Genomic DNA, 26,943 nt, shown 5'->3' with positions numbered 1-26,943 from the left:
ATTATGTTGAAATCATTAGAAACAACAAGATATATAAACAAATCTTTTGTTTGTTCAATGAGTTATATTTTCTAGGGACGTAAAACTGTTAATATTCTATTTAAAACAATGAACTATGAATATGTATAATATGAATATCTGCTGATAAATCCTAATAAATCTATTTTTTCTTTCCTTTATGAATCCTCATGTCTCATACAATATGACTGAATCTTTAGGGTTAGAATCTTTGAAGTCTTTTGACGAAAATGCATATTAGTTTTAGTCACATTTAGTCATTTTTATCCTTTTAGTTTTAGTCTATAGTAGACGAAAACGAATTACATTTTAGTCTAGATTAAGTCACATTTAATAGCCACATTAAACTCCTTTTCTTCTCTTCTCAGGCCCAGGGACCCTGTGTTGTGTCTAAAACTGCATAATAGTCTAGCTTGCAGTACTTAGGTTGTCCATTAGATATCCCTACCAGCAGAGGTCTATAGCAGGGGTCGGCAACCTTTACTTACTTATTTTGGCCCCGTTTCCCCCAGATAAAATGTGTCTGGAGCCGTAAAACATATTTGATAACAAAGCTAATAAAGTTTAATATAAAGTTATACTATCTGTACCTCTTACAAGAAAGGAAAACACTTATAAAGAGAATACACAGGCAAGTGTTGGCCTATTTTGAAAAAAATTAAACACAGAACTTTGTATGGCTATTTGAGTCCTCCCCGTATTTGTGGGAAATGTATGAAATAAGAAGTACCCTATTTTGAAATAAATAAAAACATATAGCTGCAGCCTAATAGCTTAAAAATATATATTTAGTTTTAAATGTGAAAACAAAAAGTGAGAGCAGGTCAGACTGGAGGCGAACAAAGATACTGAAGCTCGGTACAAACCACCTGCAGCTCCTGCTCTGATCAAGAAGCTGGGCGGGGGGTGGAGCCTGTGTGTGTGTGCGCTATCTGGCGCACACACACACAGACACACACTCACTCACTCACCAGCTCCTGATACTTCATGACGGCCTGATACGATGATGTTTAAAACATTTTTTGTGACTTACCAACATTTTCGTCTCGTCTCGTCTCGTCAACGAAAGTTAAAATAGATTTAGTCATAGTTTTTATTTTCAAAGATCCGTTTTCGTTACGTCAACAAAAAAGTTTTGCTCAGATCAACTAAACGGTTTCTCTCCTGTATGACTTCTCATATGTATATTTAGATTGCCCCTACGGTTAAATCTTTTACCACACTCAGAGCAACTAAACGGTTTCTCTTCTGCAAGAATCCTCATATGTGTATTTAGATTGCCCCTACGGTTAAATATTTTTTTCCATACTCAGAGCAACTTAACAAATTTTTTTCTGTCTTTCATCCCATATCACTTAGAGGCTGTTTGTCATTTCTTGTATTTAAACCAGTCTGATTTTCCCTGGTCTCCATCCAATCATCCTCACTGTCTTCAGTCTCAGAAGAGTCTTCAGTCTTGTCCTCGGGATCTGGTTGTAAACAACCATCAGGACCTGAGTTCCTGGCTGGTTCTGGTCCTCCACAGTCCGCTCTGTTCTCCTTCATCTCACTCGGATGAAACTTTGACAATTTAAGTTTCTCTTCATCTTCTTCACTCTTCACAGCGACAGGAGTCAATGTGAACTTGATATCAGCCTCCTGCGGACCTTGAAGCTGCTGTCCATCCTGATTGGTCCACGGTTCCTCCTGTTCCTCTTTAATGTGGGTGGGTAGGTCCTCCGGGTCCACCAGAGGGCTCCACTGCTGCTGCTCAGGGGGAACCTCTTCTTTATTCACCATCAGTTGTTGGACATCTGCAGGACAAACTGTAACACAAATAAACACGTTTATCCTTTCAGCGTTTCCTAAAGTGTTTTGAAAAGTGTCGTTAAATGCCTACTGTTGTGATTTTTGAATGATCACATTCAGGAAGTAGAGATGTTGAGGTCGTTTACAGTTGGTGTTAAGACGCAGCTCGTAAAGGAAGCAGCATAAAACAAAGGATTTCAGATAAAAAAGGTTTTCATTTTGAGGCCAAATAACCCAATTAGGTCACTAACAGAAGAGAACAGGGCGAGTGGGAGTTAGTTAGTTGGTTAAGCTGCTTTCAGACCAGACCTGTGGGTAAAATGTGTCCAGACTTTCTGTTTCAGACATGAGCAACACAGCAGCAGGTTCACTGCACAGACTTGTTCACCGCAGCATAAAATCCTCCTCATTATTCAGTTGAGAGGTGGTGCAGCACACAGAGATAGGAAGTGGGACAGGAAGTGTGCAGCACACAGAGACTAGTGATGGGAAGTTCGGATCTTTTTACCGTGTCGGTTCTTTGAATCTCGTTAAACAGTACAGACAATATGTCTAAATACACTGGGGGGCGGGGGTTGGGGAATCAATTTAATTTGATGATAAGTTGGTCAGTTTTGTTTCTCTTTTTAGTGTTTTTAATGTATACGTTATAGAGTCTTGATACATTGTGTAAACTCTTGATATATTCTGTAAAGTTTTGATAGATTCTGGAAAGTCTTGTTTTATTCTTGAAATTAAAGAAATCCTGTGAAAGAAGGGTAAATGTTTGCCATTCTCTGAAACGAATCAAACAGAATCATTGAGTTTATGATGCAGTCAGTGTCATAGTAAACATGTATAATGGCAAATTTAACACTTAGATAAAATTATATACAATTATATATATATAAAATATATAATCCTTCCATTTATTGAATTACTATGATGGTAAAATAAGTAAAATGGTTGATCGTTGCATTTGTTTTAATTCTCTTAACATTTGAAGAGGATACAGATCAGTTGAATAAACATTGAGTGAAATCGATGTTTACCTCTCATTTGAATTACCTTAAATATTATTGGTGATTATTTGATTACGTCATAATAACAGTGTGATGACCACAAGCACTCGCGCGTCACGGCCGACGGCGGATGACGTGAGTCAGTGTATCTGGAGGAAGCTAACGAGGAAACCTCAGGCGTCGTAGATAGATAAACACCCGGGAGAGGTGTGAGCCCAACGAGCACACAGCTGTCAGACAACCGAGAGAACAGCTCCAAAGCTCGAACCGAGTCCTCCACACAGCGAGGGTCGACATGTCGGAGACGTACGGTACGTGTGGGCTCGTGCTGTTATTCGAAGCTCGCTAGCTGCGCGGCTCTTAGCGACGCTGCTAGTTAGCTGGCTGCACGGTTAGCTAAGGCTAGCACCTAGCTAACCTGCCGCCTCGACACGTCTGCGTCTTTAAATGGCGATTAAACAACATCTTCCTGCTGACAGTCCGTTTAAATACACGGTTGAGGTGCCCGCGTTCATCTTGTGACAAACCGACACATCTGTCAAGCAATGGCGGAGCAGGCTGCTTCCTCAAACGGGGATAAACAAGAGCCCACAGACGGTGAGACGGCTCCCCAGGTAAAAGTTGTTTCAAACTTCGCACTCTGCGATAACATGTTGACACGTGAAGGACGTGGCTGCAGCACCGAGGGGAGCTGGGACCTGGAGCCGGAGCAGTGACCTTGCAGGGCTGGGAGACTGTTTGCTTTTGGTGAAGGTGCTGTGTGTGTTTTAGTATTTAAAGGGTGGCTATCAGCTGCGGGGCCTGTTGGATGGAGGCAGATCTTATCAGCCCCGAGTTACCTGTGGAGCAGCAGCTGTGAGGTGTCCTTCTGATCCCGTGTCAGTTCTCTTTTCACCACAGATCATTTGCCTTTTAAGCAAATTAAGAGATGGCTGCACCTGTCTGTGACATGGATGTAATGTGTATAGTGAGTTCTTGTAACACATCCATAGTCCATGGATGGTTTATATAAATATGATAGATATAGAGTTCATTGTTTATTTAGTTTCCAGCCATTAATTTCACAAGTGTGCATCTTACTGTAAAGACTCTGTTATACTTTGCACCACCATCTGCTCAGCTGTGATGCACACTCTACTGCAACCAGCGCTGAATGTTATTAACGTGTTGGAGCACATAATCAACTTGCAACATATTTCTTGATTTTGATGCGTCTTCAGGCAATAACATCTGCCGTTCTTCGATGGCTCTAGAAAGGACTAGTCTGACTCTTGTTTAAAGAATTCTCAGCACAAAAGCTCTGACACAATAGTCCCAGTTGTTTTTAAACTGCACACCAGCCTCCTGCTCTGTTGCACTCTCTGTTTCCACTCGTTCCCTGTCTCCTTCGCTCCTTGCATGAAACTTCCTCTCAGTGGGTAGAATATGTGTAAAGGGCCAGCTCTGATGGTAGCTGTAATAGCCCTTTATTGATTTCTGTCTCAATCTCCTGTGCTGTCTCATCTCCAGCACGGTCACTGGTGGGAGTAGCAAAATAAAAAAAAAGGACATGAATTCTGCTGCTGCAAGAATTGGGGAATGAATCCCATGTTTCTTAAATGAGAGGATTAACTCTTTTTCTTTGTGATATATGAAAGTTAAAAGAATATAGCCCCTATCTGCCCCTTGGACACTACATAGAATACCCTTTCCACAGATGTAATTTTAATAGCAAATGATTATTTGAGGAAATAATCAGAAGATTCATTGATAATTACTTAATGTCAGTTGCAGTAGTAATTGCTCTGTGCACTTTCTGTCTGTAGAGGAAACAGGAAAAATAATTTAGGTCTGAGTGTGTTAAATGTTGTCAAAGTGTAAGTGAATGCAGATAACATTGTTAGTCTGTTCCAGCAGGGGTTATGTGATATCGACGTGTTTATAAATAAATAAATACCTTAAAGGCTGCTTTGTAGAGGGCAGTGCTGCATTCCTTGCTCCTCATTTGCTTTGACATATTGACAGCTTGATTGTTCTCTGCAGATCTCGTGTGGAAATATGTAATGTCTGGGAAGATGGGAAAAGGCTGAGCCAGACTTTTATTACAGATCTTCTAGCCTTTGAAACTGTCAGTCCTGCTGTCATGGCCGTTGACAATGTGCCGTTGAGATTGTTGCAGGAGAAAACTGTAAGTGCTTGTAAGTGCTGGTGCTTTGCTGGAGCTGTTCCATTACCACAAATTTGTCCTCTGGCTTATTTTGCTTGAGAAAACATCCGGCTCAACAAACAAAGGTGCACCATAAACAGAGCCAGCGGCTGTGTGTGTTGGCAGATGAAGGTGGCTCCAAAAGCCCTAGGTTAATCAGGGTAAATGTCACACAGGAACTGGAAATCTATCTCATCCAATCTCTCAATTCTTTTTCCGCAGTGAATCTTTCTGTTAACCTTGTGTGAAGCTGAATATTCACAGGATGTTCACCTGGCTAATCTCTACAATAATCATTTGCCAGACCATTACTTCTGCACGTAGAGCCTGCGCTTAGGCTTCAACCAAAAAGTACACACTGCACCTTCAAATTCTAACTGAAGCCGAAGCTCAGAGGGAAAGTTGTAATGTAATGCTATCTTTGTTTTTCTCTCATATTCTCAGGAAAAACACCACCATTACCAGATTTGCTTATATTCTCATATGTATTCTTCTTACAGCAGAAAAACACAACACGCTCAAATACAGCAGAAAAAACATTGAAAACAATTACAAAATTGTTGTATTGCTTAGAAATAAGCTGGGTTAACGATGACCTTTGCACAAAAGTGACACCTTTGAACACAGTGAGCATAATTCATCGCTGCACTTTATCTTCCATGGCTTGGAGATAATGTCAATGTCTTAAGTGTTGTTGTGGCCTGTTGTGGCATGAATGAGGATGTACTTCAGATTGTGCAGATGACATCATTTCAGTAGGCTGTCTCTAATGCGGTGCAGGAGGACACATTTTAGTTCACACAGAGAAAAGACCACCTCCGAGTGTCGACTGAGTAATCAGATCTCAAGACACATTGAGGAGGCATTTGATGGAATCAGTCAGGGTGGATGTAAATTCCAGGTCTGAACGTCGTCATTGTTTCAGAGCTCACGGATCTACACACGTAAATGCCCTTTGCACTAACTTCGGTCACAGCACACAAAGGCTGCCTGTGCTGGCCTTGCATGTCAGAGTCCCGGGTCATTCTGCATCTTATGCGTCAATGGTGTCGGCCGACTCACCAAAACAACATCTGTACAACCAGCTGGCTGACGTCATTCAATCCCTGGATGAGTCAGTTACCCGAAGCCAAGTTTAATAGCTCCACGGCCGGGGCTTTGCTCTAATGACATGTTTATTAAGTGCTGTTGCTTCTTCACGGCTTCAAACACATTTGTATTTTTCACCTCAGACAAACAAGCATATTCATTTAGAATCAGAAGTAGCATGTTATGGTGATTACATGCTAGGCTTTGCGATTTGTAGTCTAATTTAAGGTTGTTGAACACTGTGAAAGTAGCAGCTCAATGGGATTAAGAGGAAATCTGACAGATTGTCTCTGAGGATGGAAGTGTGAAGAGCAGCAGGCTTAGTGTTACATTGATCTCTTCCTTCTCTCCTCTGCTTTCAGACTTCCTGTTTAAGTTCCTGGTGATTGGCAGTGCTGGGACTGGGAAATCCTGCCTCCTGCACCAATTCATTGAGAACAAGTGTAAGTTTTTCTTCTTTAAAGCCCATTAGTCGCTTCAGGGTTGGATAAGAGTGAATTAATTAGGGTGTTATTACAAAGAATGGTCATGTAATTAGTGTCACAGATTCCCATATCACATAAAGCCTCTCACGCTGTGGGGTTAGACTCTGTGGAATTTAGTTCCTCCATTGACTTCCATAAAGAATCAAACCAGAGTAGATGATTATTGAGCCAGCAGGATACAACACATGACACCACAGTTCTCTGCTTTTGACTGTTCTGGACTAAAGTTAAATAACATAAAATGCATTTCATTAGAAATGTGTGCTGATGACATTTCTAATGAAAACTGAAAATATAAAAGAGAACATAAATATCCGAGGAGGATTTCCTAGGACAGTTTAAGTTTGGGATCAGTTGTTCTTTTCAATTATCCGTTAAAAGTAAGGAATATGACACTGAAGATGACGCAGAGGTAAAACTGGTTTCTGTTGCACCTGCAGGTAATGAAATAAAAAAAATGATCAGTGTGATATTAATTGGTAGTCCTGTCAAGCTCCACAGTTTTTCTTTATGAGCTCACAGAGACTCACACACACGCACTTGTATTAATTTGGTTAAAGGTGTTAGGTTGCAGTGCTGTCAGCGCAGAGGGAGAGAGGGAGGAGGGGTTGACAATGTTAATCTCATCTCGACTCCCTCTTGTGTCCAACGTGGATGTGATATGTCTGAAGATCAAACTACTTAATGTTTTACACAAGCACAACACACCAACATATTACAGATCACAAGTAAGATACAAAGAGAAGAGTTGAAAGTCCCCATTGCACCTGTTGGAAAGGCGTTTCTTTATTAACTCCATGATAATGCTCAGGGAAAGAAATGGAGAATTGATTTATTTTTCTGTTTAGCTGTTAGTTCTCATTATAGTATTGTTCACACTCTTCTCGCTGCGTTCCTGTTTCAGTTAAACAGGATTCCAACCACACCATCGGCGTGGAGTTTGGATCCAGAGTGGTGAACGTTGCTGGAAAGACGGTTAAGCTGCAGATATGGGACACTGCTGGACAGGAACGATTCCGGTAATAACTCTAGTTTCATATTAAAGTTTCTGAACCATATTTCATAGATATTATAGATGAATGATTGTCAACCAAATTGTCTGTGTTTTCTCCTAAGTTCTGTAACTCGCAGCTACTACAGAGGAGCAGCTGGAGCCCTCCTGGTCTATGACATTACCAGGTGAAACAATCACTGCACTCACACCTACACGCTGGAGGCTTCAACTGAACCACTGCTCATTCTCTTTGAATGGGGAAATGTTCTCTGTTGCCATTCTACATTGTGGTTCCGTTACTTTGCTCTGCTTGTGCTGCGTGCTCAGATTCTCAAGCGGCAACGTAGGCAGCAGCCAATCAAATCGTGTTAAGGCTACCACAGGTCCTGCCTGAAATCGAATACTAAAATAGGGTGTCATTCTTTATCTGTTAGTGAAAGCAGCTGTTAAGCAAAACTCCCCCCACACACACACACACACACACACCCCCGTCAGCTCACCGGCCTCACGTTATCACGCACACCAGGGTCCTGTCTCCATGGTGTTCAGTGGCGTCAGTACAAAGAGGTTTCCATGATTATTGTGATCACTGTCAACAAAGGTTGTAACTGGAAAGTTAAAAAGGTTCGAAGTTTGAAGGCAAATGCACAACTGATACTAAAGTTGTAAAAAAACAAAGTGAAAAAGCAGCATCTGCAAACACTATGTTTCTTCTCAAGCTTTCTGGTCTTTTTGTTCTCTGGAGCTACTTTGATGAAGTAAATCAAATTTGTGAATTTGAAAGTAGATCAATCACATGAAATCATGTGTATACAAGAGACTACTCTGCACATCGATGCTACCAGCCAATTTTTTAAATTACTTTAAAAACCATTACACTTGCAATCCTTGACTATTGTTTTTATAATAAGTATTGAGCTTTATATTCTGGTCTTGATCAAATATGTAGTTGCTGCATTTTTTACTTTTCTTGGCAGCCATTGAAATAGATGACTTTTCTCTTTCAGAAGTAAATATTTACATTATAACTGTATTATGAAGTTGTATTTGATTGTGTATGACCAACTTATTAAGTTAGTCTTTAAAAGTCATTAATAAACATTCTCTTCCTTTGCCATTATACACAAACCAAACATGAAATTTGTTTGATTTCTTAAGTTAAACATGTAATTGTTGTGCTTGTTGGTTTTTGTTCAGCTTTAGATTTAAACATTGAAAGACCCTATATTTTTCAACTAGCTAACAGTAACTTTAGCCCTTGTGATTCATCTGAGATGGAAATAACCTGCTGATGGTAAATCCTCATGTGTTTTATATGAGGATACGGTTTGAGGAAGGAAAGTAAAAGTACATGCACATCTTTACGAAAGCCTATTTAAGGAACTGAGATATCTCCCACTCCAAGTAATGAGTATTCTTAAGCCATAGTCTCCAACAGGCCAGGACTTCTGTTTATACAACATTGTGTGTTTATGGAGGCAAAAATATTTACTCTGTGTGTTTATTTATGTATTTGATAGCGACAGAGCCTGTTAATGATCATCAGTATAATAACAGTGTTAACGTGCCAGATTCTAGCAAGAATGCTAATTATTAATAAAAAGGAGTCTGTGCAGATAAAGATAAACAAATTGAGTTTAACATATTACAGGGCGATGCTTTACCCTCAGCAGTAAACAACATTGTGTCCATCTGTCCTCCTGTCTCACAGCCGGGAGACATATAATGCCCTGACCAACTGGCTGACAGATGCACGGACACTGGCGAGTCCCAACATTGTTATTATCCTGTGCGGCAACAAGAAAGACCTGGACGCAGACAGAGAGGTGACCTTCTTAGAGGCCTCACGCTTTGCTCAGGAGAACGGTAAGTGATGTTAAATTCATCACACATTTTAAGTTTGTCTCGTTTTTTGATTTGATTGCTTTTCATGTAGGGTTTGGCGACTTTCAAATCAATATCGTGATCATTTCAAATTTCTACCTCGATAAGAACTAATGAACGATTATATTATGGGACATACTCCTGAGTGAGTGTGTGTGTGTCTCTTTTTCCCCTATGTGCTTCACCTAAAATGACGATCACATGTATTTAGTTATTTATCAATGACATCGGATCGTGAATCCTGGATCATTGCGGTCACCTTAGCCTTGAAGATTAAGTCGGTTAGGGGTTATACATTTTCAGTTAATTGCCCAGCCCTATTTCCATGTATGCTTACCGATTGTGTCTCTTTTTCCTTGTTTCTTGTATTTTCATGTCTATGAAGAGCTGATTTTTCTTGAGACCAGTGCTCTGACTGGGGAGAATGTGGAGGAGGGTTTTCTGAAGTGCGCTCGCATCATCCTCAACAAGATAGAATCAGGTACACTTTGTTTGATAAGGAGGTTGAGCATCCGTGTGCAAGTTTGCAGACGTTTGCACGTGTTTACTTTTGATCTCTGTGCATGAGTTAATTGACATGTGAGGACATTTTAGTCCAGTGCATCGCTCTGCACATGTCTGTGTTGCCAACAGTTTCCATTTCTTTCGAAGGTGAGTTAGACCCAGAGAGGATGGGTTCAGGTATCCAGTATGGAGACGCGTCGTTGAGGCAGCTGCGGCAGCCGAGAGGCACCCCCACACAGAATAAGCAGCATTGTAATTGCTAGGGATCGTGACCCTACGCTCACCTACAGGCCGACAGAGACAGGGCATCCCCTACAGGTCAGTGGTGTGTTCTTAAATCAAGCTGTAACGGTGGTAAAATAAATACATTTCTGGTTACTTTTTTACTTTACTCAGTAATGGTGAATGAGTGATAACCACCTCATCTTCTTTCTCTTCTCACATCTCAGCTCCAGGTGTTTTTTGGTGTGTCGTCCCTCTCTCTGTGGACTCACACACCTTGGATCACCTGGACAAATGATCGTGGAGATCACTGCAACCCCTTGACCCCTGACCTCTGGTAAGAGTCATTACATCTTACCTGAAGGGGTCAGCATTGCACCTGTGTCTGGACAGGGAAACCCCTCATTATGAACACAATGTGATCGTAAAGACGGGGAATCCTCTTCTTCAACAATCACTTTCTCAAGTCACTGACCAGACAAGGACAAGTCGGGGGTTGTGTATATGGGCTGCCCTGCTGTTCTTCTCTCTGTGTTTATTTTTGTCAGCCTGGTTTCAGTAACAATTTCATGCTTTCTGCATTTGCACGTCATTGTTTGTAAGTTATTTTCTGTAAATTGAGTTGCACCTGTTCATTGTTCAGACAGTCTGTTGGACTCATGATTCGTTTGTCACCGCTTTTGACTTTTTATGTTCGATGATATTTCTGTTTTTATTTGCCATTATCTTCGCTGTACTTATAAGTTCAGAGTTGTATTGATGGTGACTGAGTTATAAAGAGTCTAAACATAGACAGATTTTGAACGTGAAATTTTCATATAGAAATTTAAACCAGATGTTATTCAAATCATTACGAAGGTTTCCGAGGTTTTGGCTGTTAATACCTTTTATCTGATCTTAAGACTGAGGCAGCTCATCAGTTATTTCTGATTTTTAAATTGACACTTAAATCCTAATGCAGAACCCAGATTTGTCACTCTGATATGTAGTCTTTTCTTGGTTTGCCTTTAAAAGCATTGTTTTAATGTAGAGTATTGGCCTTAGTAATATATGTGATATTGTGGATCTACAGTATAATATTCCCAGTCTCCATGTCTCTAAAGTGTGATAAGAACTGGTCCCGTCACATCATTCTACATCCACAAAGAGAAGCCTGTGGTTCAGGTTGAAAGCACAAAAAAAGAGAACTAATGCTCTTTATTTTATCCCAAAGTCTCAAAACTCTGTAGATATATGTCATCAGATTCACACAATGTTCAAGTCTCAGTGTCTCTGCTACGATCACAGTGAAAGACAAACCAAGCGTCTTCAGTCTCTGCAAAACTAAAACTGTTTCTGACTCCTCCTGCTGCGATTTCTCTCTCTCCATGACCTCCCTTTGATTCACACTGCTCTACATGCACATACTGCATGAGGGACGTCACAGGAAACCACAGTTGGTTTTGCCTCAGTGCCATGTTTGGGGAAACTTTTCTGCCGCCCACCCAGTTCCCTCACAGCAGCTCAATGCTGTTGAATCATGCATGGCTGTAAGTGCGCCCTGATAAATGTCAGGAGCCTGGATTTAACCCTCCAAGTAGTTTTCACTTCTGATCACTGAGCACGAAGCAGTTCTGCTGCAAAATGTTTGTTGAGCCAACCCAGATGTTTTGTCCTGAGAGCCGGCCCTGCTTTGCCCCAAAGAGAACCTGGGAAATTCCCCTCTCAAACACGGTTTCCTCTTTCTGTAAAACACTGACGGTCTGAATTGTGGCGCTGCTGGGAATATGAGGTTGTGAGTTAATAACCCAAACTGCACTGCTTCTGTCTGCACCACTGAGGGAACAGGTCACACTGACCAAGCCGAAAGGATATCATAACAAAAACTGCCTGCAAACTTCAACCCACACATTTCCAAGCTTAGTCCTTGCACCATCCTCAGTCATCAGCTTTGCAGCTGGTGGGTTGAAACTGGATTCCACATCCACCTCCCCTTCAATCAGAGCCGAGGCTAATGGACTCATCCACCAAGTCGGAGCCATCCCTCATGATAATACCGGGTCCGGACCTCCGGTCGGTTTCATGTTCGGCAGGGTCATGTAGTGATGCAACAGCGTCCTGCTGGCCTCTGCAGGGATGGTGTTTCCCTGGGTACTCTCCCTGACTCCCTGGATGGAGGACGGCTGTCCCATCATAGGATCCATCCCTGACAAGCTAGCTTGGGGCGCCAGCGGGCTTTTATGGAAAGGCATGCACAATGCTCACAGGCGCCCAGAGAAGTTAGCGATTCTCAGGCATGGTCCAGCATGAGGCATGCTGAACACACAGAGTGGGTATCTGCCCCCGAGATCTTGTTACCGCATGTGCACAACCTCGGCAGCTCCTTGCTCTTGTCCATGGTGATGGCAGGGTCCATGATTGTAATCTCCTCCATTAAAGTTGGAAGCGGTGAGTAGCTAGTATTGTGGCTAGCTACTTAACTCAGGAAGCTATCCAGCGTTCAGGGGGCGCTCAGCGACCGTGTGGTTAGCTCGCTCTACGAATAGTTTGCTAGCCCGTTGGGCTCCACCTGCCATCTGAGAGGATGCTCCCAGTAGCCTAAAGTCTGAGGTGATGACATGACCACAGGTTTGTTAAAGTAGTAGGAAGTCCCTCTAGTGGTCGACGTCGCATCTGCCTGCCAGTCAGGACCGGCGTGGTTTAAAATAGTTTCTGGTGGACAGCGCCGAGGGATGAGATATTATCGGATATCAAGAGAAAGATCCTACAATATTGGCATAGTGTGATAGTTTGTCTCCTTCTGCAAGTGCACTTTTACTTTTGAATTTTCATATTTTGTTTGTATGCTGTAACTATAGAATTGTAAATTTTATTTGACTTGAACTGTAATAAACATTTTCATTGTAGATGTTATCTGTCACGAGGCGTGTTTGTTTTTCACTTCCTGCTGACATGGAGGTAACGATGAAAGGATGTTGACTTCCTGAGCTGCAGGAGGACGTCAGCATCATCTCGGATCAATCACAGTCACGAGTCAGCTATCAAAACATCTGAGTGGTTAAACACTGTAGAACCAGAGGGAGCCTGCATTCACTTGTATGTATTCTTTGTTCAGTCAGTAGGGGCTGATCAAAATAGTCTCATGATAAATTTCATTTTCTCACCTCTTCAATCCTGTGATGAATGCAATCCAACGCAGTTGTTGCCTAGTAACTAATGTATAATTAACCTTAATACTACTGTACATCTCTAGTAACCTGTGCTGTAAATACGGTTTGTCTTGTGGGTGAGTGTTGCTCATTGATTATAATGATTATGCAATTCCCAGTAAACTGCTTGTTTTTCCAGTAACACCTGTCTACTGCATGTTAATGTTTACTTCCTGTTCAAATGCTCAGTCGGTTAAAGTTCATTCCAATGACTAGTGTTTATGAATCTTAGGTTTGTATTCCTGTGCAACGCCTGGAGACATTGTGTTTTTTTAGGGCCTTGTGGGAATTTCTTCAAATTTGGTACAAGCATTAATTTGGACATTTAGGATTTTGGAGGTCAAAGGTCAATGTGACCTCACACAAGCCTTTTTTGTGGAGCCCCTCCAGAGAATTCTTTCAAATTGAATTAAAATGTTCACTTACAATCTTGGATGAGCTAATAGCATGTAGGTCGTCAAAGATTAAAGTCGCCTCACAATTATTGTTTTTGGCCCCTTGAACATGATATTTGAATGTCTGTTTGACAACTTGACACTTGGACGAAAAGATTAACTGATTATAATTCAGTGGTCAAAGGTCACGGTGACAGGAAAAAATTCGTGTGGACTGAAACTGCACTGTTTGGCTGAGGCCCACAACCACAGGCTGGTAATTCTAGTTTAGCAACAACTTGTCTCGCATCTGGTTTATGGCTCTGCTGAGTTAACAGACCTGTAAGTTTAACGATTGAATCCGTGTACATGATTCATTCGGCTCAACCTCCATTCTTCAGGCAAGTCATTTCTTGTGGGAGGCAGTCGGGGCGATGTTAGGATATCACAGGACTCGAGTGATGAAGGGTAAATGTCCTCTGTGTCCAATTGTCTGGATTTATGTTTCTGGGTCGATGCAGTCACAGCTAGAGTGGCTTAATGTAGCTGATGTGGATATATTGACTGATTTATCGATCCGAGACCAGCTGTCAGGATGACCTCATAACTACATTGTATTATTTACTGGGGAAGATGTTTGGCCACTAGATGGTGCTAAAGTACTGTACACGCAAGTCACCAGATAGTGGCTTAAAAGACCAAGGCACTTCCGAGTCCATTGGTTCAGCCAGTCGTTTACATGTTTTGTACAAATCTAATACATACTGAATACTTAACATATGGTTAAAAAGGTATATGCATGAGAATAAATAGTACCTGATTTTATACATCTTATTTATCAGATAATGTTGGACAATGTCAGGATCTAATTTTCATATTGATTGGTCAGAAATAGTTGAGGCTCATGTATCACTTCATCTGTTTATTTTATTATTTACATATAATGGGACATATTGATGTGGGCAGTTGAATTGGGGACAATACATACACACACGCACGCACACATTTTCCACCAATAAACTCACATGTGGACGAGAAGGGAAGCACAACATGTTTCAGTAATAATGCCAGATATAACCATAAAATAAATTCCTAAACAACAATGCCGTTTGAAACCGCCTCTCTGAGTGGATCTGGTTAAATCAGAGTATGAAAAGGAATTTCATCAACATCGAAGTCCAGCAAAGTTTTGGCCTTGTTTTTTGTCAATTTCAGGTTCATGAAGCTTTTCAGAGGAAATTTAAAAACCAGTTTGTTGTACGGATCTTAAACATCTAAATGCTGCTCAAACTCAAGAGTTTCACTGGAATGATAATGTTAATTCACAATATTCAACGCACGTACGCACAAACCATTCGAAAAAAGCGTCACAACACTGCTTTGTGTAAAATATCCTCTTTGCCCAGGTCTTATTCCGTCTGAGTGCCTTTGCGTTTTACGTGCGACCAACGAGCACCACATCAGATGATTACAGACGCCATCTTGAGTTAACATAACTAACTGCGTTTCCCTTCAGCCGTGAGAACACCAGGTTGTCATAACACAGTCACAATGGTACTCGTCCTAAGGACACTCCAGTCAATTAGGAACTTGCCGCGCTGGCTCGATTGCTTTAAAGGGCCTTTTCTAGTTGGAGTCTGCTTGTACTGTGATCCAGATTTAAGATGCAGAGCAGCCTTGGTGAGTCCAACAACACAACACTTGCCAGGTCTTTGCTTGCGTGGTTTCATAGAGACGGCTGCCCGGTGGTTTCAAGTTCTCAATGCAAACATCCGATCATTACAGGCTGTCTTTATACACATACAGGTGCTTGTTAGTTCTAATAGTGCCATTAAATGAAAGTTGAGGTTAATAAAGGGAGGAGAGGAGGAGGGGAGAGCAGTGTCACACTGATGGATTTATGTCAGTGTTTCCACACTCAATAGAGATGAATGCAATTACTAACAACATGAAATTACTTGTTTCTGCAGCCTCTGGCGTTAGGACAAGGCAACCCAATATAAAGCTGACAGTAACTGAAATGGTATAAGAAATGCAAACATGTTGAAATGTACAGCCTTTGTATCGAGTGACTTCATCAAGAATACAACAAAGAGTATTTGAACACAGAGGCTGCATCCATACTACTACGATTCTGTTTGAAAATGCTACTTTGAAACATAAACGACCTACACACCTGTCCCCCACAAGTGTAACCATATCAGTTTTCATCTTATACTAGCATGCGTGAAATCTGTGACCACTTAAGTACACTGACCTGTACGTTCTAGTATTTGCAGGAAAAAAACGATAATGGCCTGATGAATAAGCGAAGGATACGTTGTGAGACCCAATCAGTAACTGCCTGTGAGTTTCTACACCACCTTTTCCATACATCTGTGTTCATGCCCATCCAGACTAAACCCCAGCCCTGCAGTTTTCAGGCTAAAACATAGCCAGCAACGTTTCCTAACTTCTCAGTTTTAAAGTCTCTAGTGTCAATTATAGTTAGTGGGAACTCGCAGAGTTAATGCCTCTCAAAAGAAAACGTCGTAGTATGGATGTAGCCGTAGACTGCCATAACAAAGAGATTTACCGAACTTCTACATTATATATCATATGTAAACAATATTGTGTATTTCTATTTCTAAAAAAAAATCCTCCTGAAATTCTGAGAGACAATGATGGGGAATCCTTTCCAGAGAGACAGGAGGTTGGTTCAGGTCCCACGGCAGCAGAATGCCGAGCAGGTAGGAAGGACGGTTGTCTGGTTTCTACTCGAGCGACTGGAGCATGAGGAGCTGCTTGAGGACCTTGGTCTGACTGGTCTCCCTGATCTCTCCAGCAAGGAACATCTCATCCACCACCGTGTACACCTTAAAAACACAGAGAGAGACGCGGTGCGTTAGAGGGCAAGAGGAAAGGAAATGACTGGATTGTGGCAATTAAGGACGAAAACAGCACAGACACCACAAACCACATGTTGCTACTCAAACCAGAGGGACATTATCTCCTGCTCTACACATGAAACTGTTGAGGTTTCTGGAAAATTATGTTTACATTGTCCAGTCATCACCTGGCCTGTGATCAGCATGAGAACTCCACTGCTGTGTCATCGAAATGTCAAAATAACCAGTGGGTGACCAAACACACTGAGACGCTAGCATTATCACACATGACTAACTCTGACTGGATAGATCAGGCTACATCCATACGACTACACACCAATACAGCAAATACTAAGAAACAATGCTGAGGGTTTCCACTATAGTCGATGTTACCGGTGTTACAAGGTGCTCAGGAACCAACAAAGTGTATAACTAGAATTTAACTATAATGCGAGAAGTGAGTCCCTAAGGCTTCGAAACCTTTAGTTTGGAATCAGTAGAAGAGAAAGAGAGCGAGTTTATGTTAAACAATTGTCACTTCTGGTTGTAACACTGCATCAAATTGCTTTGTGCTAGCACGTGGGCGGATGTTCAGATGCTTTCGCTAATTAGCAACAACACTGACGGCAGCTGGGGGGGGGGGGTGTTCAGAGGTGTTAGCTGCTTAGCGTTTCTTTCTATGGAAAATATAGAGGATAATCGTTCAGATGGATTTCACTCAGTGAGTTAATTCTAGTTGTAAGTACTTAATAGGTTGCCATGGTATTGTGATGAAAGAAATCTCCTCGTCTGCCTCTGGTCCTCCTCTGCTCCTTCTGCTTGATCAAGGTGTTGATTACATTGTTTGAGAAGCTCACGAGGTAAAAGAGAGTGTTTCCTTACCTTATAGAAGTTGAAAACCAGGTCCAGCTCACACACGTTGTGGAAATACTCATTCAGCACCTTACGGGAAAGACGAGAACAGGAATTCATCAGATAATAGATAATCTAACAATACATAAGCAAAAAATATATATTAATAAGGTAATAATGTTTTAATGTGACCCATTGATGCAGAAATATACTGCCACTATGGAGGCGGCTGCAGCCACTTAACAACCATGTAATAAGCTAATTTCCACTCCAAACACATCCATATAAAACACACCAAATTAAAATGAATGTGGTCCTCATCTTGTTTCCCTGTGCAATTATTTTGAAGCATTGATATACTGTCATGGAGCGTGACCGAATTACAGACCCCTTGTTTCAAATTAGCATCAGTGACTGTTGAAATGAGCGGCGTGACGTCCCGTAGCGAGCTGACGTGCACTTCATCTCGTGTTGTATTAACTTGGACATAGAGAAAAAATATGATGAAAATAAAAATCAACAGGATTAATTTTTGAATGGGTTGTTTCTCGTCGGGTACGTGGCCGTGTGCAAACAGCAATTTTCAAAAGTAGAAATGAAGACGGCTGTGTGCTTCAGAGTGCGTGTACGTGCATTCCTTTATAGTCAAACATTACATCCAATGACCTTCACTCCTGACGACTCTGGATAGAAAACTACTGTTTGTTCTGTCCTGAACAAACAGTCGATCGTACTCCAGGGTCAGTTTGAGCTGCTACTATTTGATTTATTATACTGAATATGATTAGAAAAAGAAAAAGCAGTTAAACAGCCCTTCAACTAAGTGATAAGACCGGACTTTAGTTGCCTAATGCCTTCACAAAACAACCAGGATTTAGAATAAATGGAGTCCCTCTATATATTCCTCGAAGGTCTCTTGATATTTCTTCTGCTGACTCCTTCAGTCACTTTTCATGAAGCCAGAAAGGCTGACATCCGCGTGTGACAGAGTGTTATACCATTTTTGAAAGTTTTGTTCAACTTAAGCTCACAGCCACAATTATCGCTCTTCACACATTTTTTCAGAACCTGAGGAAACTTGTTTCTTTCCACGTAATGTAATTATCTACGCAGACACATTTTGCTCTATGAGACTCTGGGGATACCACTGCCTCATCTGGAGCGTGGATCCCAGCAGACATTTAGGCTAAAGACATGGTGTAAATGAGTCTCAGGTTGAATTTTCAAGTCGGGGCTTATGGAAACTTGGATGACCCCACACCCGCCCTTCCATCAGCACTGTGGTAAGTAGATAATGAGGGAATTTTCATTTTGGGGTGAACTATCCCTTAAATGAAGCTCCCTCTGTGTTTGGTAATTTGCACTGACATGAACGGTCATGCTTAATGTTTAACTGTGACTCATTTGTTTTACTTGCAACAAGCTGCTAATCCAAATCCTGAAGTCAGTGTGGAAAGCAATTGTTTTCTAATGTGAGGTGTATCACTAGTAAACCTAAATCCTTGACAAAAAATTATTTGAATTTGATTGTAGCCCCATGTATCTCACAGGCGTCCAGGTTTAATGAGGAGAAGCAAGACAGAATAGGACAGAACGTCTTGAAAGAAATCATCAACAGGCATTCCAGGAAGCAATCGAACCATGAGAACTAAATCATCATAGTTCACTTACTAAATCTATACATCATGTGTTTGTGTGTCTGTTACCTCTACGAAATTGTGGATTCCCTCGAGGTATGCCAGGTTGTTATCCGTCACGTCCACACAGATACAGAAGTACAGGCCAGCATAACGCCGGTAAATGATCTTGAAGTTCCTGAACTGTGAGAACCACACAGATAAAAGCTCTCAACATTTTTGCCTTCTCATATTATGACAACAGTAGCAGCTTAAGTTAGGCTTAAGCTTCTAAACTTTGAGATAATACACACCCAGTATATCTATAATTACTTGGAACATATTGCATCATAAAACTGATGAGAAGTGTCATTGTCTTGAAGACGACCCACAGATTTTCAGAGTTCTTTCCTTGAATCCCTTTAGACATTGTGAAAACAGCTTTATGATTTGTTTAATTTAGCTTGTGGAAAAAGCTTGTAATGTGGGACACACATGAGTCACTCAATTATTTTACTGTGAAGTAGCCACGACTGAGATTTTTAACGACAGCGCGGTTTCAGTCATTACACTGTGGTCATTGAAAAAAGGCTCGGTTCTTCTAAACACAGTAGGAGATCTGGGCATGTCCCCGAACCACCCACAAAAATAAAGAACCACACATGTATACAGAAGATACTGACGGATCCCATACCTCCACAAAGTTGGTGTGTTTGGCATCCCTGACAGTTACCACAGCGTGAACTTCCTCAATCAACTTCTGCTTCTCATCATCGTCAAACTGCATGTACCATTTGGCCAGTCGCGTCTTCCCTGCTCGATTCTGAATGAGGATGAAGCGGATCTATGTGATGGAAGAAAAAAACCAGAAGGACAAGTGAGATTAGAACGAGAGTATTTTACTGAAATATGTGTCAATTGGATGTGGCCATCGGGGAAATGTTTCAAAGTACAGCCTCTCAAACACTGTATTTAAAAGGTACTTTGCTCTTTAAGTTTTTTCGCCCTCTTCTATTTACCTGCATTTCAGAAGAAAATATTGTACATTTTACTACAGTACATTTATCTCATATTTAAGAAAATATAAACTAATCAACATTGTATACAAGTGGAGCCAGAATAAATGGTAGTAAAATATTCATATCATTGTTTGAGTCCCTTCTCATACAAAAGGGTTAAGTACTGATCTTGATTAAGCACTTTAATTCAGTCAGTGTTTTTCAATGCAGTACTTTGACTCGTGGTTTGGCTTTTTGAATTTGTGGTGTTAGTAATATATTTATCTACAACATCAAAGTTGCTCCTTCTTTCACGTCCAGCTCTGACACACAGAGGGCCCATCGACCGTTCCTCTGTCGGCCACGACCATCGCCTGCTAATAAAATAGTAATAAACACCATTCATATCATGCTAACTCATACTTGGAGCGTCGCGTTAAACTGTGCAGCTTTTTAGCTGTGGAGAAAAAAATACCTTTTAGCTTAAGCTAACGTGACAGCTAGCGTTCGCTGAACCGCACCCGTTTATCTGGACATGAGAATTGAACGAGACATTTAACAGAGTAACACTAAATGATGTGTGATACACTTCAGCTAACCACGGGTTAGTGTGTGAGGTAAAACATCGCAACTTCACATATGTTGCCTTATTTTGCGATGACAAGTTAGCTAACTTACTAGCTAGCTGTCGCTAACCTGTCCTACTGCCTGAATGGGCATCCAAATCTTAACATGCTAATGGAATGAGAAGATAATGGACCCGTGTTCATCTCAGACATAATCACCATTTTCGTCTCCAAAAGATGGACGTTGGAAACCCCACGGCAGCTCGTTCCTGAACGATTATTCCACGATTTCAGATAAAAACATCGGTATTTTCTTCGACCGCTCGTCCGCTATCTTCCCCGAGCTAACCGGAAGAGCTAAACTAGGCTGAATTGCGCTGACTGATGGGCGATGTAGTTCCTCCTGTCGCCTTGAGCACATACAGAAACTCATTTGAAACTACAAAGACCAGCAGTCCCTCGCGCTGTGGATCACATGAGAAGCGAAAAAAGGTCGTAAGTTGATCTTTTCTGTCGTAGAAGAATTTAATGTGCAGTAACAAAACACTAATAATAATACCTACAAATTAATATTGCACCCTTTTTATTTCTAAATCTGGATCATAAAATAAGAATCAAAAATATTTCTTACGTCAAACAAACTGCAGTGTCCGTATTTACCATGTCAAATATAATATAATATAATATAATATAATATAATATTATATGATGTGATATAATATAATATGATATGATATGATATGATATGATATTATATTATGTAATGTGATGTAATATATTATAAGAATACGAATACGAATTTTGTTTATTTGCCTTCATTTGCTATGTATTTTTTCAACCTTGATAAAGCGTGTTTGAGCATTTTTAATGTTGCACATATAAAACATCTGACACACATCTGACATCCCTCAAAGTTATTTCCATACACACTCTGAAATAAAATAGAAAGTAACACTATATATTTCCATCTTGTTGAGGTTACATTATCTGTGGGTTGTTTTTTGCAGAGTCAGGGCTCAGGGTTTGTTTACTGGTCTGGTCGGGCAGCCAACTCACCACAGAACATCGCCCAGACAGCTTGGACAGCTCGCCTCTCAGAGCATTCAGGGCTTTTAGGGAGTCAGAGGGGGGATGGGGGGGGGGGGGGGGGGGGGGTTGATTGTCAGGGATTGCACAACTGTGAGTGGAGGAATGCGCCTGCCCTTGGGACCCAGAAATATTTCAGCTGCAAATACAGAGAGGGCTGAGGTAGGATAGGGAAAAAGGGAATAAAATGAAAGGGGAAACCAACCATTGAGTAAATGGTAAGTGTGGAGTTTTTCTTCCACATAATGGTGGCAGCTGTGTTTTCATTCTGGTATGTCCAACCCTATGGTGATCTTTATATGAGAATTAAATAGAACAAATAAGCAGTGTGTGTCGTAAATGAAGCGTACGAAAAAATAAAAGTTTTATGATGGGGGCCTGTCCGGTGTTTAGCCAACTGTGGTAGGAGAAAGGGACATATAACAGAGGCAGATTATTCAAGAGAAACTTTGACCCCTGCTAATCTCGCTCTGTGTGATTGGGGTCAAGCAAATATTGCTGAGAACACAGGGAACCAACGTGATTGGACAGAAGCTTCTGGACTCAAACTGCGGGCAGCGCACCTTGAACCCTGCCTGGCTGTGTGTTTAATGGTGGATCCCATTTCAGCCTCTCAAAGGACGCGTAGCACATTATACATCTTAATTGTACTACTCATGTTGTAAAAACAGAAATTATATTCACAAATGTTATTTTTTATGGTTTTGAATTTCAATTCTACAGCCGAGGCAGTTTTGCAGCTTTCACTTTAACTTCATCTTTAACGCCTCTGACATAATGTTCAAATTGTTTCTAGGGTGTACTATTTCCCCTAAAGAGACAAACTTCACTACAAAATAGTTTATTGGGTTTTTCAGTATTATGAAGTATTTGTTTACTTTTCACCCAGCCCTTGGAGTAATGGATTGGAAGTGCATGTCCGAGGAAGTTCACAAGAGATAGAAAGGGGAGAATTCCAGGAGAAAGCCCCAGTGTAAGACACTGAACATCTGTTTGAGCTGTTAGTAGAGCCAGTTATCTTGTACAACACGACAGACGTTTCTCCAAGTATGTGGAAGTAATTGCATTGTCTTCCTAAAAAACAACCCCCAAGAAAGTCTGACGTCTACCTCAGGAGTTTAGATTTTTTCATCACTGAGTGGCTGAACTCTTCGACTGACAGAGAACTGCACAGCAACTCTTTTACAATGTGGATGACTCAGTGCACAAAACACAGTGTATAATTAGGATTAACCTTTGAGATGATTGATTTTCCCTGTAAAGCTATTAACTATTTTACCTTTGTCCGGCCCAAAAGGCATTTTCGGGTGAACGCACATCAAATCTATTCCATGTGATGCAGCCATGGAAGATGAAAACGTGTAAGTCAGTGACTAATGTTTGAGTATGTAGGGGGGGGAATGGAAATTACTTGTGAGAGGAAATGGACAGAAACTAAAATTAATTAATTACAATCGTGATGAGATTCCCTTGTTTCAGCTTGTAAACAGTGTGGCAACAGACAAGACCTGAGCAGTTTGACATCTATGATGTAGTAGCACATAAAACACCCAGTAAACTGAGCTCTGCAGTTCATCATCATGAGGTAAATATCCACCAATAAAAACAATGTAACAAGAGCTTTACCAGAACTTTAATTAGCCTGAGCACTGACAGGCACTGACAGACAGTGATGCCCTATTGAGGCAAATTAATTGTCTTTTTTAAATTTATATATATATATACATATTTTAAATTAATTTAAATTTAAATTTTATTTACCTCCTGCGCAGAAGTGGACTGCGCACTTCCTGCGCAGAAGTGGACTGAATTTAATTCATTTTATTTTATTGTGTTTAAATTTACATAGTGTAAGAAATTTTGCAATTTATAGGTGGATTAATTTCAGAGGAAACCATTGTATTTTCTAATTAACTACTTATATTTGACAGCTTTACTTAAAAGTAAATTGTTATACTTTTGGATTTTAGTTTTATATTATATTTTGGATTGTTGTAGCATCTGTTTAATGTGTTTTGGTACCATATTATACATACCATCAAACATCGTGAACAAATGTTATCATCAGTAGTGACGTAGAAGATCCTTTATGTAAAGAGATGTAATTACAAGTGAATACCCACTATTCATTTTACTGAAGTAGAGCAGCAAACGCATTGGTAGCCAAATTTATTTAAAGTATTAAGAGTAAAAAATACAATTGGATTATTATTTGTACTGATGCCAGCAGTTGTTTTATGTTGTTGTAGCTAGTGAAGGGGAAGGTTGACTATTTACATTCACGATACTTTAAGCTATTGTGGTGCATCATATATTGATGTATTTACCAATGATTGTTTATTGTTTTGATGTATACATTTTTTTTACATCACTTTATATATACATATAAACTGTGTGTGTGCGTGTGTGTGTGTTGTAATTGTGTCCATGAACCACTGGGAGACTCTCTCTCGCTCTCTCTCCCTCACTCACAGTGTCTCTCTCCCTCGCTCTCTCTCTTTTCCCTATTCTCTCCCAGTGTTTCTCCCCTATTCTCGCCCAGTGTCTCTTTATATCTCTCTCAGTGTCTCTCTCCTTCGCTCTCTCTCAGTGTCTCTCTCCCTCGCTCTCTCTCTTTTTCCCTCACTCTCTCAGTGTCTCTCTCTCCCTCACTCTCTCTCTCTCTCTCTCTGGGTGAATCGGAGGGGAGATGCTGGATTCGGGAGAAGGTCCGCCATTATTGGGAAGCTGAAAAAAAGCAGCAGAGACTTGTACACACCGTCACACTTTGGGCCTGTCGGGGTCTGAACGTGCGGCAGCAGCTCGGTGCGGGGCGAGCGGTGGTTCAGCGGGGAATCGAACGTGCGAGCGGAGTGACGACGGGACGCTGCGTTTCCACACGGACCCTTTATTTCTTCACACAACAAAGGAAATAATAATTGGTCAAAACAACGTGGTGGCGGAGCGAGGAGGAAAAAAGCAGGCAGCGGCAGCAGGAGCAGCTCCTCTCCTCCCCCTTCCCCATTTTTTCGGTGTAAAGACTGGAGTTTGAACAGCAGCTTCGTTTTCCTCGCTCTCCTCCTCCCGACGAGGTTTTAGTTGTTTTTCTCCCCGCGAGACACACGGAGAGATAATGTGCATGTGAAAACTTCAGGGCTGACGGGAAGGAGCAGCGGTGGACACGCAGCGTGTTTACTGGCAGAGAGAAAGAGACAGAGACAGAAAGAGGAAGACGAGGAGGAGAAGAAGAAGAAGATTAGGAATCGACGTGAGAGGTTCTGTCTCTTCTGTTTAAAAAAAGAAAAAAGTCTTTCACCGGCCGTGAGTCGCAGAGGGAGAAAAGGAGTGGACGGGATCTGGAGAGGGAGGAATGCTATGGTATGTACACCACACTCTCCCCTTTACAACACGTGAAGGGACCATTTTAACAGAATAACTGTGTTTAAAAGGCGTTTGAAGGCCTTTATTTCCCTTTACTTTGCTGCACGGGTTGGTCAAAGCTGACAAGAGAAAACTGGGAGTCAACCTCGGCCCCCCCTTCCGCCCCCCCATTGAGTGCTGGTGTGATTTGAAGCCCTTTAAAAGTATTAATCTTAAAAATGATCATAAAAATAATAATAATGCATGGGTAGATTTAAGAGAATGAATAAATACAGCTGCTCCGAATGGTTCTTGTTTAATTGACAAGTTTCCAGAGGAGAAAAAGGGAAGGTCATAAAAAATGGATCTAGTCCAAACATTTAAAATTGTTTGCACAACATCACCTGGAATGCATCGGTGTTATCAGGTCTGGAGAGGCTGCACCGTATCCCTTTAAAACACGAGGACTCTGTGGACTTAGCAGAGGGGAAATAGGATGTTTGTGTTGGACTCTCTCCCCATCTGTCAAGCAACTGCATGTTTCGCCTGTTCATCAATGTGCCAGTCACCTCCTGAATGAATAAATGCACCACACCGGAGGTTCTTTGAGAAGTTTTAAACCATTCATTTGAACTGCCTGCCTACACTCAACACTTTGGTAGCCGTCATCAGATTGTAGGTCAAATCCCAGAGCTCTTAAACCTCCTGAATTTACAAAACCTGAAAGCTGCATGTGCAGGGCTTCCTGGTGACACACATACCTAATGTGCATACGCCCTGAAACTCTCCCCTGTTCCCTTTTCCTTCAACTGTACCTGGCAACCACAACAAAAATGACAAATCTCCTTGGATCAATCCAGACAGATTTGTCATTTTTGTGTAGCTGCTTCTTCACCAGTTAAATATCCCAGGTCGGGAATATTTACCATGACTCCCCGGATGATGCATGTTTCCCTCTCTATGCTGCTGATAGGCTGATAAAAGGCACCTGATGTTTGATTTTACCACAACCGATAGTTTGTGGGGTGTTTTGTGCCAGAACCAGACACCGGTGTGTCACAGATTTATTTGAACTGCCTCTGGAACTTTCCAGAGGCGGGTCACTGCCCCGTCAGCCACTCCCTTTTCATCAGACCTTCCCCTATACGTCGGTACTTTTATTTCTATAGTGATCTGTCCACCTGCCTTTTATTATTGATTTGATATTGATCGGGAACAATTTCACAGGTGGACACAAGTGGGTGAACATCAGTGTCGTTTTTTTTTATATGGCCTGAATACAGAGGTGCACAGCAAGATGGCTGTACTGCTGTGCCACTGACAACTAGAAGGGAGATCTTCAGGACACTTGTCATTTGATAATGGATATATCCCGGTTTGTATGTTTTTCCGGTTTCAAATGATCAAGGGTTGGTTTTGGAGAATGCGTCTCAACACGTGTCTCCAATGACCACTTGTGATCTCTATTCCTTTCTTTTTATTCTCATAAACATGTACATCGTTCCTGTTTGCAAAGACCAAATGTGTTGTATTTAACCACAGGGAAGTCGAAATGCACTTTCACTGCCTCGTACTTTAGGTGTCCATCTGTTATCAATGCCACTTGTCCTCTGAGGGAAGCAATACCAGAGGACATCGGGTGAGAGGCGGGGTTTGCTACTTGCTTGATCCAGTTGATTTTTATATGGAAAAAATATAGAATTTGTCGAACTTTAATATCTGATGTTGCTATTGGTGCACTTGAATATATGCCTCCATTTATGTTAGTTCAGGTGGTCCTTCAGGGGAACCCAGGACTAGTTGTGTACACCCTGTTAAAGGAATGTGGCCCCAGGCGTCTCAGACCGACTCTGAATGTAGTCGGAGGATCTTCCTTGGGGCAGTCAC

General features: G+C 41.3%; 3 protein-coding genes across 4 annotated transcripts in view; 2 read left to right on the top strand and 1 right to left on the bottom strand.

Annotated features, from left to right (window-relative positions):
• Nucleotides 1–2,934: 2,934 nt before the first annotated feature.
• Nucleotides 2,935–13,186, top strand: rab4b (RAB4B, member RAS oncogene family). Of its 2 annotated transcripts, none has more exons than XM_062385950.1 (8): nt 2,935–3,118; nt 6,444–6,524; nt 7,471–7,585; nt 7,683–7,745; nt 9,272–9,426; nt 9,830–9,925; nt 10,096–10,266; nt 10,398–13,186. In XM_062385950.1, the coding sequence occupies exons 1-7, from the start codon at nt 3,103–3,105 to the stop codon at nt 10,209–10,211; spliced, it is 642 nt and encodes a 213-aa protein (XP_062241934.1). In that variant the 5' UTR covers nt 2,935–3,102; the 3' UTR covers nt 10,212–10,266; nt 10,398–13,186. The 2 variants fall into 2 exon arrangements, with proteins under 2 accessions (XP_062241934.1, XP_062241933.1); XM_062385949.1 differs by lacking the exon at nt 2,935–3,118 and adding an exon at nt 3,145–3,404.
• Nucleotides 13,187–14,639: 1,453 nt separating this feature from the next.
• ap2s1 (adaptor related protein complex 2 subunit sigma 1) lies at nt 14,640–21,009 on the bottom strand. The gene is made up of 5 exons (XM_062385792.1): nt 20,851–21,009; nt 19,762–19,911; nt 19,158–19,271; nt 17,482–17,541; nt 14,640–16,587 (listed from the first exon to the last, which is right to left on the bottom strand). The coding sequence occupies exons 1-5, from the start codon at nt 20,851–20,853 to the stop codon at nt 16,486–16,488; spliced, it is 429 nt and encodes a 142-aa protein (XP_062241776.1). The 5' UTR covers nt 20,854–21,009; the 3' UTR covers nt 14,640–16,485.
• Nucleotides 21,010–24,251: 3,242 nt separating this feature from the next.
• Nucleotides 24,252–26,943, top strand: part of arhgap35a (Rho GTPase activating protein 35a) — a 61,868-nt gene continuing 59,176 nt past the window's right edge. Inside the window, exon 1 of the mRNA XM_062386642.1 lies at nt 24,252–25,074. The gene's annotated coding sequence lies outside the window, so the exon portion shown is untranslated. The remainder of the gene's footprint in view (nt 25,075–26,943) is intronic.

The sequence above is a fragment of the Platichthys flesus genome, chromosome 4 (genome assembly GCF_949316205.1).
Source record: "Platichthys flesus chromosome 4, fPlaFle2.1, whole genome shotgun sequence".
Classification (NCBI taxonomy): Eukaryota; Metazoa; Chordata; class Actinopteri; order Pleuronectiformes; family Pleuronectidae; genus Platichthys; species Platichthys flesus.
This window is presented reverse-complemented; position numbering and strand designations above follow the sequence as displayed.